A 20,565-nucleotide genomic window follows, 5' to 3' on the forward strand; every position below is an offset into this window, starting at 1 on the left:
CAACATTAATTTTTCAGCGGTAAGGCATAATCTGATTTATTACTGTATTGAGATGGAAGGTGATAGTGGCAGGATATCAACAAGTACTACTAAATTGCCAAGAAAAATCAAATAAAAATATTAAAAGTTTTGGATGGATGATAGGTGATGAATGTAAAAAAAGATCAAATTGACAATATTATACGACTTCCTGGCATACCGCAGTGAAAGTACCACATCCCAGACTTGGAAAGGCAATTATTAAAAAATTTAAGTTTAAATCATTATCAGATAGAACAATTTAATGAGGAATGGTATTCAGAATATGTCATAATGTATACAGACACATCTTAAACTATAAATAATAATGTAGGAGCTTCATCAGTTATTTCACGAGAAAACATAGTTGTTAATAAAATAACTAGTGACAAGTTATTGTTTTTTACGGGGGAATTAACAACAATTTACATGGCTGTTAATTGGACAGAGGAAATTAAAGCAAGTAAAGCTCCTCTGTGCTCAGACTGCAGCAGTGTATCACTATAAAATATAGATTCAGAAACAAGACAGGATAGAATATATAAGTAGTTCAGACAATCTTTAGAATAAAGAGCAGGATATTTGGAATAAAGAAACAAAAGGTAGGCGGTATTAAAAAGTTCAGATTAATAAGAGGAGGTAACGTAACTCGGAAATAGGAAGATATCATTACTAGAATGTGGTTATGACTATAGTTGTATAGAGCAACATATCTAAATATTTAACTGTGTGGTTACTGTCATCAAATAGGAAATGTAGAGCATAGATTAATAGTGTAGGAAATATAATAGAGATAGGGAAATAATGAAAAATAAGTCAGTGAAATAGAAAGTTAGTATAGTAGTGGAGGATATTTTAAGATTGCATTTGGAACCTGTAGGGTACACAGCAATACATACATTTTTCTTAAAATGGAGTTGAATAAAATAAGTCAGAGAGGGGTACCATCTCGATTCACACTACATTTCAGGAGGTCGCAGTAATGCACACCATAGAGTTGTTTGCCACCCGCCAATAAAAGGAAGAAGAAGAATGTGGTGTTTCTATCTTTCACACACAACAGCACCAACATTTAAAACCCACTCCATGTTCTCCTGCTTGCTAGAAGAAGGTAACTATCTAATTTTGTTCACTGTTGATTTACTGTTTCTTCTTGAGTTTCCTTGTTAATATGTACTGTTTTAAGGCTCCTAAAAGTTTACCATTGTCCTGTTTTTGTTGCAGAGCTGTGTAACATGTATTTGCCTCTTCTCTTGGCCAGTTCACGCTTGAAAACGAGACTAAAGTTAGTCTCTGTGTGTGTGTGTGTGTGTGTGTGTGTGTGTGTGTGTGTGTGTGTGTGTGTGTGTGTGTGTGTGTGTGTGTGTGTGTGTGTGTGTGTGTGTGTGTGTGTGTGTGTGTGTGTGTGTGTGTGTGTGTGTGTGTTTATGTGCATGTTTTGTACAGACTTGTAAATATAGATGTAGGCCCCCCTAAAGCAGTGTTTCTCAAAATGTTAAATTTTAAGGTATGTCCTTAACTCTGATAGTGTACGAATGGAACCAAATGGACCCAACACTGTCAAGAGTTACAGACCTTGTAAGGGTCAATTTAGATCACCCTAAAGGAACCCACAGAGTCCCTGGAATCAACTTTGAGAACCACTGTTCTCAAAGTTCCTTTGCTTTTCTGTCGCTGCGATGAGACTGTGGCTCTTCATGTACGGTTGAATGCTAAAATCATCCTCTGCTCTCATTTGTAACAAAAAGTAGCGTATAGTTTTAACTAAACATATTTGTCAATATAGAAGCATGCTGCTAAAACAACACACATGGCTGAGAGACGCGGCGGTAGACACAGTCGCAGAGTGGAGTAGACCATTTGCATGTATAAAAGACGAGCCACAAATCAACTTGTTTTGAAGAGACCCTTGAAAAGCGGCTTAAAGACAGTCTTTAAAGCAAAACATATGCACAATGTTGACCAAAGCACCACCATTACAGGTTATGTAGCCCACAAGGTAGTGTTTCAAAGGTAGATTTAAAAAAATCATAATATGACCCCTTTAAAGCGTAACTGTGCTAGTATTTGTAAATGTATACAATAACGGGTGGCCACTATTACAAAATTATTATAGTAGAATACATATAGATTGACCATTAGAATATTTTTTGCCTGACTGTGTCTTCGTAGCACTCATTCACGTACACAGACACAGGAGTACTTGCACAAGTGCGTTAGAGCCCATTACCTTGGAAAGCTTTGACGTAGCTGTTTCCCAAAGCAACAAGCTTCTGCAGGCCCGGGTTGAAGTGTTCTATCAGGTTCTGAAATAACACACAAGCGTGTATGAGCATAATCATTTCAAGCTCAAATGTGTGATGGAGACTTAATAGAATGTTGGCACTTACTGAATAGACAGACAAGGTGGATCTGTGCAGCTGGTCACTGCTGGTTCCTGACATGGTGCCCAACAGCGAATATGAAACTCAAAGACAGAAGCTTTAAGAAAGAACACCAAGAAGAGAACAGGTAAAAGTAGTCTGTATTCCCATTCAAACGTGTGAAGTTTCTTGGGGCGTCCTCGAACGATGACCTTTACTTCAATTCTACATTACAGTAGTCCAAAGAAGAGAAACCGTTTCTGACACAGTGAAGCCTCTTTATCCCCTTTTTCTTCCTGTGATCAAAAGTTCAGTGTGTGGAACAAGCGAGCAAGCGGTGGAGGGCAAAGAGAAAAGGGAGCAGTTGCAATCGATAGGAGCTGCCAGGTGAATTATTGATTGGGAAAGTTGAAAGGAAAGGAGGCTGAGGACAGCTAGGAGGCCGATGACATACACTCATTAAGTTTTGGCTTTAATATACGTTTGCACACACAGGAAGGCCAGTTAAGCCACCGAAGGGCACTCATTAAATGAATGAAACACTGACAAACCTTGTGTAGCAGAAACCTACATATACAACTTACTTATGGATCATACAATTATGTGATATAATTGACATTGTGTAATGTAGTACAATTCCATATACAAAGCTGTAAAAACCAAGGGTGCTTGGATGAAGCGATAGCCCTGACCTCACCCTTGTTCAATACCTATTGAACAGCCTAGTGTCCCATTACATTTTTGCAAAAGTGCAAACATATGACATGCAGATGACACCCTAATATGTAATCATTACTTATGTAACATATCACATAGGATGTTGTGCAATACAGTGGTAGTTTATATGTCCTTCAGGTGATCGAGGTCCTCGTAGAATACCTCATCACTGCCCCCTTGGCTCTGGCGCTTCACGCAACGGCTTACGGTCTCCAGCACGACTTTCAAGCGCCGATCCAGAGCGGCCAAGTGGGGCTCAGTCAGCAGCGGGGCGATGGCGTGCAGGGGGTCGTGGGAAAGCGAGGCCCGCATGACGTCACTGAGGCGATACTGCGGCAGCGACAGGAGGCGCAGGCGTAGCCAGGTAGAACGACGCATTCTAGAAGAAAAGAAACACTGTAAATTATATAATTATAGCTGTGGTGTTTATTTAACTAAGAGGACACTATTGGTCGGAAACTGTTATTTGAAAACTATTTATGATTTTGAGTGCATGGGAAATTGTAAAGGAAAACCTAGCTCTCTCTGACCACCTAATCAATTATAAACAAATATATTTTACAACACAGCAGCAACTGAACTAATGTTGTTATGGTGGCAAGGAGCAAATTTCTCAGCCAGCATTATTACAGTTGATGAATTCATTGACTGTAAACAAGAGTACAGCAATGTAACACGCAGGAGTGTCACTAACAGCTGAGTCATGCACCCAACATTTTAACATGCATGTAGAAGTGGATATAGCTACTTTCATCTCGTGGAATGAATACAAATAATAAACACATGCCAATGTGTTTTGAGCTAGCGCTAATTACAAACCCAGAGAGTTATTTACTATTGTAGACCACATACCCAGTGACAATTGAATAGTGAGAGGATTTCAGGCAGTGTTTCCCAACCTATTGCACATACTTGCCAACCTTGAGACCTCCGAATTCGGGAGATTGGGGGGGGGGGGTTGTTAAGGGGGGAGGAGTATATTTATAGATATAATTCACTGAAATTCAAGTGTTTCTTATATACATATATATATATAAATATAATAAATACTTGACTTTCAGTGAATTCTAGCTATATATACTGTATATGTATTTTATTATATATATACATATAAATAAATGAAATACTTGAATTTCAGTGTTCATTTATTTACACATATACACACACATAACACTCCTCTTTTCATTGTTGTATTTGAAAGTGCAATGCTTTGCAGCCAGTAGCACAGCCTTTGAAGGAGCGTAGGTATGGGCAGTGTAATATTCTGAGTAACCAGGCGAGGTTACTAGGATACTTCAGAACCGACTCCCACACTTGCCGTCAGGGTGCGCAATACAACGTAAACCGTTGGCCAACCAAAAAGTAACCACAGAACACTATAATCAACATTCACCAGGAGATGACAACAAACAACTTGTATCACTCTATTACAGGCAGCATCTGTGAAATTTCATTTGCAGAAAAGGAGTGAGTTTACGGGTGAATTGTCCATCCTCGTTCTATTCCCTGTCACTCGTCGTCGCCATGACTGTCTTCTTCGTTCTTCGTCTCCTTCTTGTTGTGTGTGCAGTTGTGCACTCGCCAAAAGCCGTAGATGTTATAACGTGACTGGGCCGGCACGCTATTTATATGAAAGAAAAGCGGACGTGACGACATGCTGTCCTCACTCAGGTCCGCACGGACCTGGAGAGGGCATGCCCTAAATCCGGCTGGAAATCGGGAGACATTCGGGAGAATGGTTGTCCCGGGAGATTTTCGGGAGAGGCACTGAAATTCGGGAGTCTCCCGAAAATTTCGGGAGGGTTGGCAAGTATGCTATTGCATCAAAGCACATATTTTACATATACATATCTCACAGCACCAAACCAAAATGTTGTACGAATGTGGTGGATCCATCCATTTTCTACCGCTTATCCCTTTTGGGGCCGCGGGGGGTGCTGGAGCCTAACTCAGCTGCATTCGGGCGGAAGGCGGGGTACACCCTGGACAAGTCGCCACCTCATCACAGGGCCAACACAGATAGACAACATTCACACTCACATTCACTAAGGCCAATTTAGTGTTGCCAATCAACCTATCCCCAGGTGCATGTTTTTGGAGGTGGGAGGAAGGCGGAGTACCCGGAGGGAACCCACGCAGTCACGGGGAGAACATGCAAACTTCACACAGAAAGATCCCGAGCGAAGGATCGAACCCAGGATCTTCGTATTGTGAGGCAAACACACTAACCCCTCTACCACCGTGCTGCCCTGTGAATGTGGTGGATGCACAGGTTAATCATGTGCCTTCTGCCTACTGGATGATCATGTAATTGTTCTTACTGTCACTATATGCCACAGTTGAACAACTACTACCATGTCAACACACAAAGTAAAAAAACATTACATGTAATTGATTGAAACTTTTATTAGTAGATTGCACAGTATAGTACATATTCCGTACAATTGACCACTAAATGGTAACACCCGAATAAGTTTTTCAACTTGTTTAAGTCAGGGTCCAAGTAAATCAATTCATGGTAATGCATTATATTGTGCCAAGCAAATACTACCCCATATGTGCCTGATGTACTTACAGTACCTGAAACCGCAATTAGCCGTGCTAATGTTGGAACTCATTTCCTCAGCGTATCAGCATATTGAGAACAAAATAGGCACTGACACTACCATTATCCACATAGGTTTTATTTGTCAAAAATATATTTTGTCCTGTCAGTTGGATGTCACATCGACATACAGGCTAACGGGCAAATATTTCCCCCGTTAGCCTATATGTCGATGTGTCATTGACCGGGCTAGCATGCTAAGCATTCCTGATAAAAATCTTCATTTTGTTTCTGGATTTCGGGGCTGTCAATCGAATTTTGAAATGAGCATATCCCGGCTGAACTCTTGTTATCATTTATAGAGGTATTCGAAAATAACCTGATTTATCAATGCCTTTTGACATATCAGGGCCATTTTTAATGATGACTTGACATGAAATTATTACATATGGCACCTTTAATAATAATAATGGATTAGATTTATATAATGCTTTTCTAGAAACTCAAAGCTCTTTACAGAGAGAATTGAGAACCTGTCATTCATTCACTCCACATTTACACAATGATCGCGGTAAACTAAATTTTTAGACAAAGCTGCCCTGGGATAGACTGACGGCGGCGTGGCTGCCCATTTGGGCCTACGGCCCCTCCAACCACCAAACATTCATACACCACTGTGAGCGGCACTCCGAGCAAGGTGGGTGAAGTGTATTGCTCAAGAACACAACGGCTGTGACTAGGATGGCAGAAGCTGGATTCGAAACCAGTAACCCTCAAGTTGCTAGACAGCTGCTCTCGCATCTGAGCCCGGTGCTCCCATGTTCATAAGCATGCTAAGCAGACACAGTGGCGGTTATGATAGCAGGTTATTTACCTGCAGCACTGCACCAACGGCACAAGGATTGATGGCTCGTCTTTGGAGTGACGCCCGAATCTACAGACAAATTGGTGGAAACAGTCATGATCAAATAAAATCACATAGGCTTAGATAATAATAAATGTCATATGGTTTGCATATTAGAAAATAAAAATACTCACGCCCGTCCGTTGTCAAGATGCAGCAAGAAAGTATTGTTGCCAAACTTCTCGAAGGTTTCATAGTGATGTCTGTCCATGTTGCCTAGAGGACGAGAGAGAAGAAACTCCTTAACGAGCAGCGCTAATGTTATTGAACAAGTGTTGCACATTGGAAGGCGTTGTTATGGTCACAGACACTAAGCAGGTCTGCGTCATTGATCCTATTGAATTGGTTAATTCAACATGTAGTAAATCCAAAACAGTTGAGTTGTTTTGAATAGGGAAATATGGACATGCAATAAGGAATAGGGCAGGCACAAGGCCATTTTCTCTAAATGATGAGAGGATAACCATTTTAATGAAAAAAACAATGCAATATAAAGATATATTATGCTAACAGGTGAATAGAAAACATTGTTCGGCAAATCAATGTGTGTCTAGCTGTCACAGAGCCTACTCACTAACCGAACCACCTTTAAACTACACAAGGAAAGTTCTGAATTGCAAGGAAGCGGAACAGTATCGACTAAGCTAAAATCAGCTAGTCCCTCCTCTCCCGTGTGTAGGTCTTCCACATAAAGTGGACACTTATGGACAGGAAGAGCACTCCTGGGAGGCGGGAAGTTTAGTTCTTTTACTCCGGCCCTAACGCAAATTAGAGGCATGGAGCAAGGCTCAGTGGAGAGTGTGTTCTCGAAAGCTCCAATATTCGGCTCCCATGATGCTCCTCTCAGCTGCAGGCCGCACAAGAACACGACATCCTTTGGAGGAATATCAAAGAATGCATCATCGCGATGGACCTGGAGACATAACAAGATTTAAGGGATGTGAAGAGAAAAAGAAGAATATGCACAGGAATTTGAAATGAGCGTACTAAAAGTTAAGATGTTTTGTTTTCACATATTTCTATTGACAGTGGTCTTTTTACACTACAAATGTTATATGGGCAGGAGCGCCGAAAGTGGGGGAAGATGACGATTGTCGGACTGACCATGGCCTGAGAAAATAGTAAAATTATAACTTTTTTTTTTTAGTGTGGCCTGAAATGACTAGCAGCACAATGCATATGTGACATGCACACCTTCTTCATTTGTTAGCAAGGAAATGTGTCGTTTTTAAGGGGTTTTTTTCCCCTTACATTTTAATGACGTTAAAGGAGAGCTGCACTTTTTGGGGGAATTGCTTATCATTCACAATCCCCATGTGAGACAAGAAAACATATGTATTTCTCTCTGTCATTCTAAATTGTAAATAAATGCTAGCAAGAGGTGGCTAACAATAGAGGTAATGGGAATTCAATCTATTCCGCCTAAACAGCCCTCTTTAAAGACAACCAAAAACCTCAAATCTTTTATATACATGCTGCAAGTGTAATTGTATTGTAAATCGTAAATGGTAAATGGGTTATACTTGTTATACTCGCTTTTCTACCTTCAAGGTACTCAAAGCGCTTTGACACTATTTCCACATTCACCCATTCACACACACCTAACAAGCACATTCAAAATACCATGTACAATGATATTAAACATTATGATGACCATATGATATTAAACTCAAAGACTTCTATGGGAATACAAAAACAGAGACTCCGATTTCCCTCGCCCGGACGCGGGTCACTGGGGCCCCCTTCTGGAGCCAGGCCCGGAGTTGGGGCACGATGGCGAGCGTCAACAATATGGTCATGAGCTTTGGGTTATGACCGAAAGAACAAGATCTCGGGTAAAAGCGGCCGAAATTAGTTTCTTCCGCCGGGTGGCGGGGGCTCTCCCATAGAGATAAGGTGAGAAGCTCTGTCATCCGGGAGAAGCTCAAAGTAAAGCCGCTGCTCCTCCACATCGAGAGGAGCCAGGTGAGGTGGTTCGGGCATCTGGTCAGGATGCCACCCGAACGCCTCCCTAGGGAGGTGTTTTGGGCCCGTCTGACCGGTAGGAGGCCACGGGGAAGACCCAGGACACGTTGGGTAGACTATGTCTCCCGGCTGGCCTGGGAACGCCTCTGGATCCCCCGGGAAGAGCTTGACGAAGTGGCTGGGGAGAGGAAAGTCTGGGCTTCCCTGCTTAGGCTGCTGCCCCTGCGACCCGACCTCGGATAAGCGGAAGAAGATAGAAGGATGGAGTCATATTAAACACATTTTGGTCATTTTAAGCATTGCCGGAATAATCTTCAGCGTTAGCTTTTACAAGAACAATGTAGCTCCTACTTGGTTAAAATGCAGGTTCCCGCATGTAAATGGAGAGTTGTTGGCGGTTTTTGGATGTTTTTAGTGGGCTTTATCAGCGAAATAGATGAATCCCATTAGTTACATTGTTAGCTATTCTGTTGTTTTTTACAATTTAGACTGCACAAACAAGACATATGTGTTCCGTCTTAAACCTGGATTGTGAATGATAGAAAACATTCCAAAAGTGCAGTAGCCCTTTAAGAACATTCAATTGTTACTGAATATGCCTGTGCATTTAATAATGCCTGTACAAAGTTTGCACATGGAATGGATTATTCCCCATGGGTAAAATAATTTGCATTGTCTGTCCACTTATTTCTTTCTCAGCAGGCTATGTGCTGCAATATGTATAACTCCCCACAGCTAGTAAATAAGTTGAGTTACAGGATGACTTGACTGACTAAGCATTACCTCAAAATGCAGAGTAATATCGCTGAGGCACTTGTGATGCAATTTAGCAGCCCTTCTCATCAGGGCCACCAGAAGACCCCTTGCATTAGTGAAAGCAGACAGTCTGTAAGCGCCCCGTGGAGAGGAAGTGTTGTCGTTCCACAGATAAGCACTGAGCAGCTCGGCCCGCCGCTCCAAACGAGACAGAGCGGTGAGGTTGGGCAGGGAAAGGACGGTCGCCGCCATGTATCGAAGTGGCTGCCTGAGCTGTGAGAGCAGCGAGGAAACCGAGCCACTGACCTCATTCCACTCGGCCAGAAGGAAGTCATAAAGGGCGCTTTGGAAAACAGCTCCCGCATTTCTTGCACGGACTTCGTTTTCGTGTGTGAGGTAGTCCTGCAGGGTCTGAAGTCGCTCTCTAACGTGGCTCAGTTCTGGCAGCACAGCCATGTCCCTGCTGTAACATGTGGCTATTCCTTCAGGAGTCTGGGAGGCCTGCAGCAGTAAGATCTGTTTGTGGCTGTTGATCTTGATGGTTTCAGCTGGCACATCAACACTGAAACCCAATAGAGTAGGGTCGCTGATGTTCAGCGACAGCAAGAGATGTTGTTGCAGGGCTTTTATCAGTTTGGGCAAATCTGAAATAAATAATTGGCAGAAAATTAACAGATTGTGGATGGTAATGCTTATATTAAAAGTATACTATTACTGAATGTAGCAATTATTTTTTTAGACACTAGAGGCTGTTTATGGGATAGGATAGGATAGACTTTATTTATCCCACAATGGGGAAATACGTTGTTGCAGTGCTGGTTTTTACATACGGTAACAGAAGTAAAACGTTATGAAAAACAAACAAATAGTAATAATTAATACATATTGCGCATTAATATGTATCGATAAAGATAAAATAAAACCAAAAAAACACTAACTTCCTAATTGGTCCTTATCAGCCGTGCACAAACACAACTCATTAGCATTAAAGCTACAGACACACAAAACAGTGTTTTCCCAGTAGGATTTATTAAAAACACCTTTCTAAATTCAATCATTAAAGTTAATAAGTTTTGGACATCACACTCTCAATACAACATTTTAAAAATTAAAACAAGTTTAACTACCATAATTAAAATTCACCAATCGTGTATATATAATGCGCAAAAAATAATATTTACACCCTGCCTTACCCCGGTGCTCAGTGCTGCTGACGAGATTTGCAAGCATGTGTGGCCCACAGTCCAGAAGTGGCTCTTTGCTGAAGCAGGTTTCAACAATACTCCGGACTACCTCTGAATCTGTAGACTCCAGAACATGGCCACCATACACAAGGTTGACTATAAATAAAGAAAATAAACATTTAGTAAAAACTATGACACTGGGTGAACATGTAGCACAATGTGTCATGTTGCATCACCTGCTATATACTGTAAAGCTTTAGGCTTGTTGTGGCACAGACTAGCAATGGAAATGAAGGCATCCGCCAAAGCCAGAAGGTCTGACTGGCCCCTTTTAAGTACAAATACGCCATGCGCATGAGAATCAAATTTTAGTGATGATGTCTACAATTACAAGTTCTTACCAGCTGTAGATTACGGCCTGGCCCAAGTATTTGTAGGCCTGTCTCTGTAATAAAACCGTATGGAAGGTTGCGCAACGCAGAAGAAGCTCCATGTTGTCAGCCATGAAGCCTGGAGGCACCTGATGCCGGACGACCGACGACAGGAGTTGCAAAGAGCTGCTCAGCTCCTCCTTCACATCCCAGGAAGTGTCACAGACCAGAGGCAAGGCACACATCCGCACTGATTCTGGCACACATTGATATCAAGATCATGCGCGTATCATTTTGGATTTGCCACTCAATTAAATCAAGGCATAGATACTTTTGTACAGCTTACAATGAACAACCTACCGGGTATGCAGGAGGACGCAGTTTCTTCAGTTAAAAACCACAATCGGAAGTTTGGGTGGGGATCTTTTATGTATTTTTTTTCTGTGTGGTGGTGAAAGGCACAAGTAAATTATATATTTTTTGCAGTATGTATTATGGATGTTCCAATCAGGGTAATGGTCATCCATGAGTGAAATCAGCAGATACCAATACCGATACCAATCACATGTATTAACTCAAAATTGTTCAATGTATTTATGGTTAGTGCTATTTCAACACAACATTTAAACACATTTCTTATTGTGCTTTATTACATATAATTGTTTGATTAAAAAACAATTCTGTTTACTTCACAATAACTAAACAAAAGCAAAAACTACTATCTACCGGCGGTGAGGGATGCCGTCAAGCTGAAGAAGGAGTCCTATCGGGTTCTTTTGGCGCATAGGACTCCTGAGGCAACGGACAGGTACCGACAGGCCAAGCGGTGTGCGGCTTCGGCGGTCGCGGAGGCAAAAACTCGGACATGGGAGGAGTTCGGGGAAGCCATGGAAAACGACTTCCGGACGGCTTCGAAGCGATTCTGGACCACCATCCGCCGCCTCAGGAAGGGGAAGCAGTGCACTATCAACACCGTGTACGGTGAGGATGGTGTTCTGCTGACCTCGACTGCGGATGTTGTGGATCGGTGGAGGGAGTACTTCGAAGACCTCCTCAATCCCACCAACACGTCTTCCTATGAGGAAGCAGTGCCTGGGGAATCTGTGGTGGGCTCTCCTATTTCTGGGGCTGAGGTTGCTGAGGTAGTTAAAAAGCTCCTCGGTGGCAAGGCCCCGGGGGTGGATGAGATCCGCCCGGAGTTCCTTAAGGCTCTGGATGCTGTGGGGCTGTCTTGGTTGACAAGACTCTGCAGCATCGCGTGGACATCGGGGGCGGTACCTCTGGATTGGCAGACCGGGGTGGTGGTTCCTCTCTTTAAGAATGGGAACCGGAGGGTGTGTTCTAACTATCGTGGGATCACACTCCTCAGCCTTCCCGGTAAAGTCTATTCAGGTGTGCTGGAGAGGAGGCTACGCCGGATAGTCGAACCTCGGATTCAGGAGGAACAGTGTGGTTTTCGTCCTGGTCGTGGAACTGTGGACCAGCTCTATACTCTCGGCAGGGTCCTTGAGGGTGCATGGGAGTTTGCCCAACCAGTCTACATGTGTTTTGTGGACTTGGGAGAAGGCATTCGACCGTGTCCCTTGGGAAGTCCTGTGGGGAGTGCTCAGAGAGTATGGGGTATCGGACTGTCTGATTGTGGCGGTCCGCTCCCTGTATGATCAGTGCCAGAGTTTGGTCCGCATTGCCGGCAGTAAGTCGGACACGTTTCCAGTGAGGTTTGGACTCCGCCAAGGCTGCCCTTTGTCACCGATTCTGTTCATAACTTTTATGGACAGAATTTCTAGGCGCAGTCAAGGCGTTGAGGGGATCTGGTTTGGTGGCTGCAGGATTAGGTCTCTGCTTTTTGCAGATGATGTGGTCCTGATGGCTTCATCTGGCCAGGATCTTCAGCTCTCGCTGGATCGGTTCGCAGCTGAGTGTGAAGCGACTGGGATGAGAATCAGCACCTCCAAGTCCGAATCCATGGTTCTCGCCCGGAAAAGGATGGAGTGCCATCTCCGGGTTGCGGAAGAGACCCTGCCCCAAGTGGAGGAGTTCAAGTACCTCGGAGTCTTGTTCACGAGTGAGGGAAGAGTGGATCGTGAGATCGACAGGCGGATCGGTGCGGCGTCTTCAGTAATGCGGACGCTGTATCGATCCGTTGTGGTGAAGAAGGAGCTGAGCCGGAAGGCAAAGCTCTCAATTTACCGGTCAATCTACGTTCCCATCCTCACCTATTGTCATGAGCTTTGGGTTATGACCGAAAGGACAAGATCACGGGTACAAGCGGCCGAAATGAGTTTCCTCCGCCGGGTGGCGGGGCTCTCCCTTAGAGATAGGGTGAGAAGCTCTGCCATCCGGGGGGAGCTCAAAGTAAAGCCGCTGCTCCTCCACATCGAGAGGAGCCAGTTGAGGTGATTCGGGCATCTAGTCAGGATGCCACCCGAACGCCTCCCTAGGGAGGTGTTTAGGGCACGTCCGACCGGTAGGAGGCCACGGGGAAGACCCAGGACACGTTAGGAAGACTATGTCTCCCGGGTGGCCTGGGAACGCCTCGGGATCCCCCGGGTGGAGCTGGACGAAGTGGCTGGGGAGAGGGAAGTCTGGGCTTCCCTGCTTAAGCTGCTGCCCCCGCGACCCGACCTCGGATAAGCGGAAGAAGATGGATGGATGGATGGACTATCTACTCATTTAAATTCTTAGTTTATTGTCCTCAAAGTAATCCTGTGCCCTGGGAAGTATACCCCTCATTTGTGCACACTGCGATGCAAATTACCATCACATGTTTTATGGCTACTTCTTTTCTCAATTTTCATTAATGATTTACCTCAAATGTGCTCATTCTGTCATGTTCATCTCTATACCGATGACACTGTTATTTACCATTCCAATTCTGATATATCACGAATCAAGTATAATTTGCAACAAGATTCCATATTGTAAAACAGTGGTTTAATAACAACAGGTTTGTTATTAATATGAAAAAAAATGTTAAATGGTGTTTAGCAGAAAATAAGTCGCAAAATATTGTTTATCTCATTTACCTGAGTTGCATATTAATTTTAGATATGGAACTCCACTAGAGTTTATGTATTCAAAAACCTTGGTCTTTGGATTGAACCTGCAGCTTAACTTTAAAACGCATATTAATTTTATTTGTTGGAAAATGTATGGTTGTTAGAGATGCGCGGCTAGGCAATTATTTCATCCGCAACCGCATCACAAAAGTCGTCATCCACCCGCCATCCACCTGCCATCCACCCGAACTAACATTTTATCAAAACCACAACCGCCCGCCACCCACCCGTTGTTATATATCTAATATAGACGATGCAAGGCATTAGTGAGGTTAGAAAGCGTTTGCCTTTTAAAGAAAGGAGACTGATCCAATGCAGCAGACATTCAATGCGTGCCACGCATTAATATCTCTTGGCCACGCATTAGAGGCTAAGAGATATTAATGCGTGATAATATTATTTATCATTATTATAATATTATTGTCATTTCCATTAAGAAAGTCTTGACTATATTGTTATTTTTTTTACCTGGTCTTTAGTATTCCCTTTTTTAGTTTGTCGCGTACCACTTTTGCTGCCACCATCTTTTATTTTTTTCTTCTTCTATTGTGTTGTGGTGTGCTGTGTCACACCAAATTTCTTCCCCCAACAAAAACCTTCACCCCCCCCCCCCCCCCCCCCCCCCATTTACTTCCGTGGTCATGTTTCCTCTTACGTCATTGACAGCGATCGATAGCACTTCGGCTTTGACTGCCCGTCGCTGGAAGGATACTTCGTCTTTGACAGTTGCTGGAATCTGAAGAAATTGATTGTTTTTTTTTTGTACAGGCGCGAAACAGGACAGTCGCGTGCCGGTTAAGGACCCCCGGCAACTTTGTGACTTTACTGGGTGCAGCCCCGGAAGTAAATGGGGGAGGGGAAGGTTTTTGTAGGGGGAAGAAATTTGGCGTGACAGCTGCTGCAGTGCCTGATGAATATTTGCCTGTTTCAAAGAGTGCTGCTCGTTTTTCGTATGTGGGTAACAACATTTAACTATGTATATATATTTCCGAATGGGTTCAACCGCCACCCGCCCGAATCTATTTAAAATCTATTTTTTTCGTCATGCATCCGCCCGACCCGCGGATTATCCGCGGTTGTGTCTGCAAACCGTGCATCTCTAATGGTTGTTTAGGCTCTCACTATAGATCAAGCCATTGTTTTCCACTTCTAGTTAGAAAAAGACCAATTTTGACAATTGTTACTTCCCATACTAAATTATGCTGATGATGTTTGTCAAAACACTGCTGCCTCTATCCTGAAACCTTTCAACATTTTTCAATAACTTTTTGTGCACCTAAAATGTCCAATCAGAATACACCATTGAATCATGTAAGAGGCTGTAAATTGGCTTAATCCTAAATCAAGGGGTCACTTTCACTGGGTTTTTTTCTTTTTAAATGAATTTACTTTCATGACATATCCACTTTTGCAGTCCCTAAAATTTATAAAGAAATAGGCCATAAGTCCTTCAAGTTCAAAACCCCATCTGAATGGAATAAACTCCCTGATTCTATAAAGTCTATTACTATTTTTTTTATCTTTAAATCAAATGTGTATTCTCACTTGCAAACAATTTGTTATTGTTTCTGATTTTGAAGTTGTATTTAGTTGCTCCTGATGTTGTATTGTATTGTAATCTATTGCAATGGTTTATGTAAATGTCTGTGAGCAGGTATGATGTGAGGTGCTGTGGAAGTGGTAAAGCAGTGTGTTTTTGTGTTTTATTGTAATGTATGTTTTATGTTTTTATGTATTTGTGAGGGACCCCCCTTGAAAACCAGATGCTTCATCTCAAGGGGCTAACCCATATAAAATTTAAATTAAAGTCAGCTTTGTAACAACTTTCATTTACTATAATAGAGGTCAGAAACCCTCAGCTTCAAAGCCACATGGGGCTCTTGCATGAGGGCTCCCTTTAGAGAATATTTTAAAACACTGCAATAAAAAATACTTTGCCTGTAAAAGAAAATGTGAAAAAAAAGATAACAACTTGTGAAAGTGTATAAGATGTGTTGTATTTTACAGCTCCAGACTAGTTTTCTTCAGCGGAAGAGGTATAAAAATGGCTCTAAGGATACCCTCCTCTGTCCCTCATCTCTTTCTCTCTATCTCAACCTGGGTTTCATCCCTTAGGGGAGTTTTACATTGCCTTGGTCAAATGCTAGCTCACGTGGGGTTCAGTTGGTTATCTTTATTAAATGAGGAGCGTGGTTATAGACCTGCTTCATATGTAAAGTACTTCTTTGTGCACACAATAAAAACAGACAGTTCTGTGGTAACGTTTGTTGAAGCAAGCGATTAATATAAATCCACTTTATAAAATACAGCCTTTTTTTGAGCGCCCTCTCACCTATCGGAGATATCAGCTGATTGAGGTGCGCCTCTATGTTAGCGTCCAATTGCTCAAGCAGGTGACAGTCATTAAAAACCAACCAATGGCCGTCTCTAACTGCTTTGCCCAGAGTTGAGATGGTGACCTCGCTGTTGCAAAATCCTGATGCAGAAATCACTTTCACCTTTGCAAACAAATTGTTATTTAGGGGAAAAAAACAAAAAATGCAATTATTTGATACAAAAGCAGTACCTTTTTGTCTGCTGCAATGGAGGCCAATTGCTTCACTAGGAGGAGAGGCTGAGTGCATGTCCACTTATCTTTAGATGGACAGGGCCATGTTAGCATGATGGGTCCCTCATGCTTTAGAATAAGTCGATGAAGAGCCTGAGGGTTCCCGCAGTGAGGTGCATTAATCGCTGCTGTATGGAGAGGAGGGCAGAGCTGGCAAATAGCCATGGCTCTAGCAAGTTCCTCTATGCAGAACGGGCTAAGGGTCTTCAAAAGGAGTGCCCTCTGCATCAAGGACAGATGGGAGTGAGAGTCACAGGGAGCTGGTCCTGTTACGACGGAGGAAGGGGAGCTCAGGTACTCTTGCCACTGCTCTTGTGAAGAGGCCATAGAGAAAGTAATTCCTCTAAAAGATGACATCTTATCCAAACATATAAGGTCTGGGTGAACAAGAGGAGATATCCAACAAGGTATTTCTGTTGGGGATGATGACATTTGTGGTTCAAAGTTTAGAATGTCTGTGATTCCCTTGAGGAAGGCTGCCCTCTCAGGTGGAGAGCAGAGCTGGTTGTGTTTCATCACAGCCAAAGTCAGCAACAGTTTGAGGACATCACAGTGACTTTTAAACAAACAAGGCCTGTAGTGGAGCAGCAACTTGCCCACCATTTTGTTCCTAATCTCCGGTATGACTCCCCCCACAACTTGTCCAGTGGCATATGATACAAGCGTTCTGCCCTTCTCAACAAAGGACTCATGAATCACTGCCAGGAAGTCGGACAAGGGAAAGTAATAGGCTGGGGAGAGGCGAGACACCTCCTGCAAAGCCTGGTAGAAGAGCACAGCAAGCCTAACAAGTTGCTGAGGAGCATCCAGCAGTGGCTTGAGGTACTCTGTCACCTCATGCACCAGCTGGATCTCAGTCTCCATGCATGTCATTGATTCTTGAATCACCGCCACATGCGTGAGGAAGCCGGACTGTTGCATCTGTGTTGCATTGGACAGCAGGATGGCGCTCATCACAGATTCCTAGGGAAAGATAATGTACAGTTAATTAAAAGCATATCTACAATTCCCTAACTAGAATTTTTTTTTACTTTCATCTGATTTGAAATTACTTCTGGGCACACAAGCACACGTTTTTTTTTTAAATGCATTCTAAATGGTAAATAAATGTGGGTAAAATTCTGCTTACAATGGAGCCTATTGGTGTCGCTCTATTGTACCTATAAAGCGCTTCACGCTGTAAGTATATGTAATGTATTAACAGGCACATTCATAATAACATGTTAAATTATGTATTTTGCTCATTTTAAGCAAACACCGGCGCATCACAATGTTCGCTTTTTTCCTTACTACTCTGAAAAATGACTCATAAACCTCGTAAAGAAAAAAGGGGGTGGAACCAAGCGTCTTTTCGTGTCTTTATCGCAATTTCCGGGTTTAAATTGGATGCCAAAGATGACCAACTGGTAGGATTATGTCCTTATCCTTCTAATATTATATTGAAAGGCATTATTTATAAACATTCACAAGCTCCGAGGCGAGAAAACTGCTCACCACCCGATTACGGTATGTCAATATAGCAGCACAAGCTAGTTAGCCCTCTGTGATCACGGGGCCGCTAAAAAAAGTTTGCCTGCATCAGTACGGTTATTTAAAGGGCTTTATTGGCAGAATAACTGCCATTGACTCCATTGAAAGCAGACTTTTATTTATTTAAATAAATTTATCTATAAGGGAGAATACATTAAAAAATACATCTGTCTTATTGGGTGTACCCTGCCTTCCGCCCGATTGTAGCTGAGATAGGCTCCAACGCCCCCCGCGTCCCCGAAGGGAATTAGCAGTAGAAAATGGATGGATGGATCTGTCTTATTGTCTCTCATAATGATTGTGAAAGATTGGCGGGGGAAAAAAAAAGTTCCCTTTTAAGTCAGTGGATTTTATAGTAAAAGGCTTGTTTCCCCTTAAAGGCCTACTGAAATTAAATGTTCTTATTTAAACGGGGATAGCAGGTCCATTCTATGTGTCATACTTGATCATTTCGCGATATTGCCATATTTTTGCTGAAAGGATTTAGTAGAGAACATCGACGATAAAGTTCGCAACTTTTGGTCGCTGATAAAAAAGCCTTGCCTGTACCGGAAGTAGCGTGACGTCACAGGTTGTGGAGCGCCTCACATCTGCACATTGTTTACAATCATGGCCAGCAGCAGCGAGAGCGATTCGGACCGAGAAAGCGACGATTACCCCAATAATTTGAGCGAGGATGAAAGATTTGTGGATGAGGAAAGTGAGAGTGAAGGATTAGAGGGCAGTGGAAGCGATTCAGATAGGGAAGATGCTGTGAGAGGCGGGTGGGACCTGATATTCAGCTGGGAATGACTAAAACAGTAAATAAACACAAGACATATATATACTCTATTAGCCACAACACAACCAGGCTTATATTTAATATGCCACAAATTAATCCGCATAACAAACACCTCCCCTCCCGTCCATATAACCCACCAATACAAATCAAACACCCGCACAACACACTCAATCCCACAGCCCAAAGTACTGTTCACCTCCGTAAAGTTCATACAGCACATACCTGTATATTTCCCCAAAGTTACGTACGTGACATGCACATAGCGGCACGCACGTACGGGCAAGCGATCAAATGTTTGGAAGCCAAAGCTGCGTACTCACGGTAGCGCGTCTGCTATCCAACTCAAAGTCCTCCTGGTTGTGTTGCTGCAGCCAGTCGCTAATACACCGATCCCACCTACAGCTTTCTTCTTTGCTGTCTTCATTGTTCATTAAACAAATTGCAAAAGATTCACCAACACTGATGTCCAGAATACTGTGGAATTTTGCGATGAAAACAGACGACTTAATAGCTGGCCACAATGGTGTCCCAATATGTCCGCACAATCTGTGACGTCACGCGCAAACGTCATCATACCGAGACGTTTTCAGCAGAATATTTCGCGGGAAATTTAAAATTGCACTTTACTAATCTAACCCGACCGTATTGGCATGTGTTGCAATGTTAAGATTTCATCATTGATATATAAACTATCAGACTGCGTGGTCGGTAGTAGTGGGTTTCAGTAGGCCTTTAAGGCTGTGCGATAAATACCAGTCATTTAAATACCTGGCAGACTCACCTCCTCTGTGGCCAGTTTCCTCTGAAGCAGCTGCTTGTCATTCTGTGTCCGCAGGTGTTGAATCAGCATCTCTTTGAACTCCGACTGCAGTAGCTGTGTCAGCATGAGCTCCTGGATCTGATCCGAGCTTGGCGAGAGGTCAACCACGAACACCTCAGCCAGTATGGACGGATGGACGGCTGAGCAGAAACAAAGCACAATTAGGTTTAGGTTTGGTTGGGTAGCTCATTTAAAAATTCTCCAGTTATTGTTTCCTACCATTGCTAAGCAGTCGGGCAGGTAAGTGGGTGCTGAGGAAGAGGCAGAACTCTGGGTGTGTCTGATGGGGAGTCTGTTTCAACCCAGGAGGGCAACAACCACCGGGACGGCAGAGGTTAGCGAGAAAATGTGGACTGGCTGCTGCACGTTCTACATGAGTAACCAGGACTTTCCAACCTGCAAAAAGAAAGGCTTGGCCTAAGTCACCTTGAACCTAATTACAAAACACATCTCAAACAGTATCTCTCAAAAGTAAGTACACGCCTTACATTTTAGTGAAGTGAAGTGAAGTATATTTATGTAGCGCTTTACTCTAGTGACTCAAAGTGCTTTTACATAGTAAAACCCAATATCTAAATTGCATTTAAACCATTGTGGGTGGCACTGGAAGCAGGTGGGTAAAGTGTCTTGCCCAAAGACACAACGGCAGTGACTAGGATCGAACCTGGAACCCTCAAGTTGCTGGCACAGCCACTCTACCAACCGAGCTATACCGCCCCTTTTAGCAACAAAGGACAGTACTTTAGAAAGGAGGCTAGGCAATTACTTAAAGGGGACCTATGATGATCATGATTTTCCTCTTTTCTGACCTATGAATGTTGTTACAATGTTGGATACTCCTGTTAAACAAAGCGAAGCATGAAATCATAAAGTTCATGCATTTGGGTGTGAGCTTGCACAGTTTTAGTTGCCGCTGAACGCTGTGTTTTGCAGTCTTTTTTCAA

At 43.0% G+C, this 20,565-nt stretch overlaps 2 protein-coding genes across 4 annotated transcripts in view; both read right to left on the minus strand.

Annotated features, from left to right (window-relative positions):
- Nucleotides 1–2,295, minus strand: part of baiap2l2b (BAR/IMD domain containing adaptor protein 2 like 2b) — a 36,118-nt gene extending 33,823 nt beyond the window's left edge. Inside the window, exon 1 of the mRNA XM_062026848.1 lies at nt 2,249–2,295. The gene's annotated coding sequence lies outside the window, so the exon portion shown is untranslated. The remainder of the gene's footprint in view (nt 1–2,248) is intronic.
- A 179-nt stretch (nt 2,296–2,474) lies between these two features.
- LOC133633977 (dynein heavy chain domain-containing protein 1-like) overlaps nt 2,475–20,565 on the minus strand; it is a 68,024-nt gene continuing 49,933 nt past the window's right edge. For all 3 annotated transcript variants that reach the window (XM_062026841.1, XM_062026842.1, XM_062026840.1), the window contains exons 37-48: nt 19,841–20,017; nt 19,583–19,761; nt 16,449–17,453; nt 16,215–16,380; nt 11,184–11,264; nt 10,854–11,079; nt 10,689–10,780; nt 10,462–10,608; nt 9,296–9,912; nt 6,682–7,460; nt 6,518–6,577; nt 2,475–3,477 (exon numbers count right to left, since the gene is read on the minus strand). In XM_062026841.1, coding sequence (XP_061882825.1) covers nt 7,098–7,460; nt 9,296–9,912; nt 10,462–10,608; nt 10,689–10,780; nt 10,854–11,079; nt 11,184–11,264; nt 16,215–16,380; nt 16,449–17,453; nt 19,583–19,761; nt 19,841–20,017 — 3,053 coding nt within the window. In that variant the 3' untranslated portion in view covers nt 2,475–3,477; nt 6,518–6,577; nt 6,682–7,097. The remainder of the gene's footprint in view (nt 3,478–6,517; nt 6,578–6,681; nt 7,461–9,295; nt 9,913–10,461; nt 10,609–10,688; nt 10,781–10,853; nt 11,080–11,183; nt 11,265–16,214; nt 16,381–16,448; nt 17,454–19,582; nt 19,762–19,840; nt 20,018–20,565) is intronic.

Source organism: Entelurus aequoreus, linkage group LG18 (genome assembly GCF_033978785.1).
Source record: "Entelurus aequoreus isolate RoL-2023_Sb linkage group LG18, RoL_Eaeq_v1.1, whole genome shotgun sequence".
In the NCBI taxonomy this organism is placed as follows: Eukaryota; Metazoa; Chordata; class Actinopteri; order Syngnathiformes; family Syngnathidae; genus Entelurus; species Entelurus aequoreus.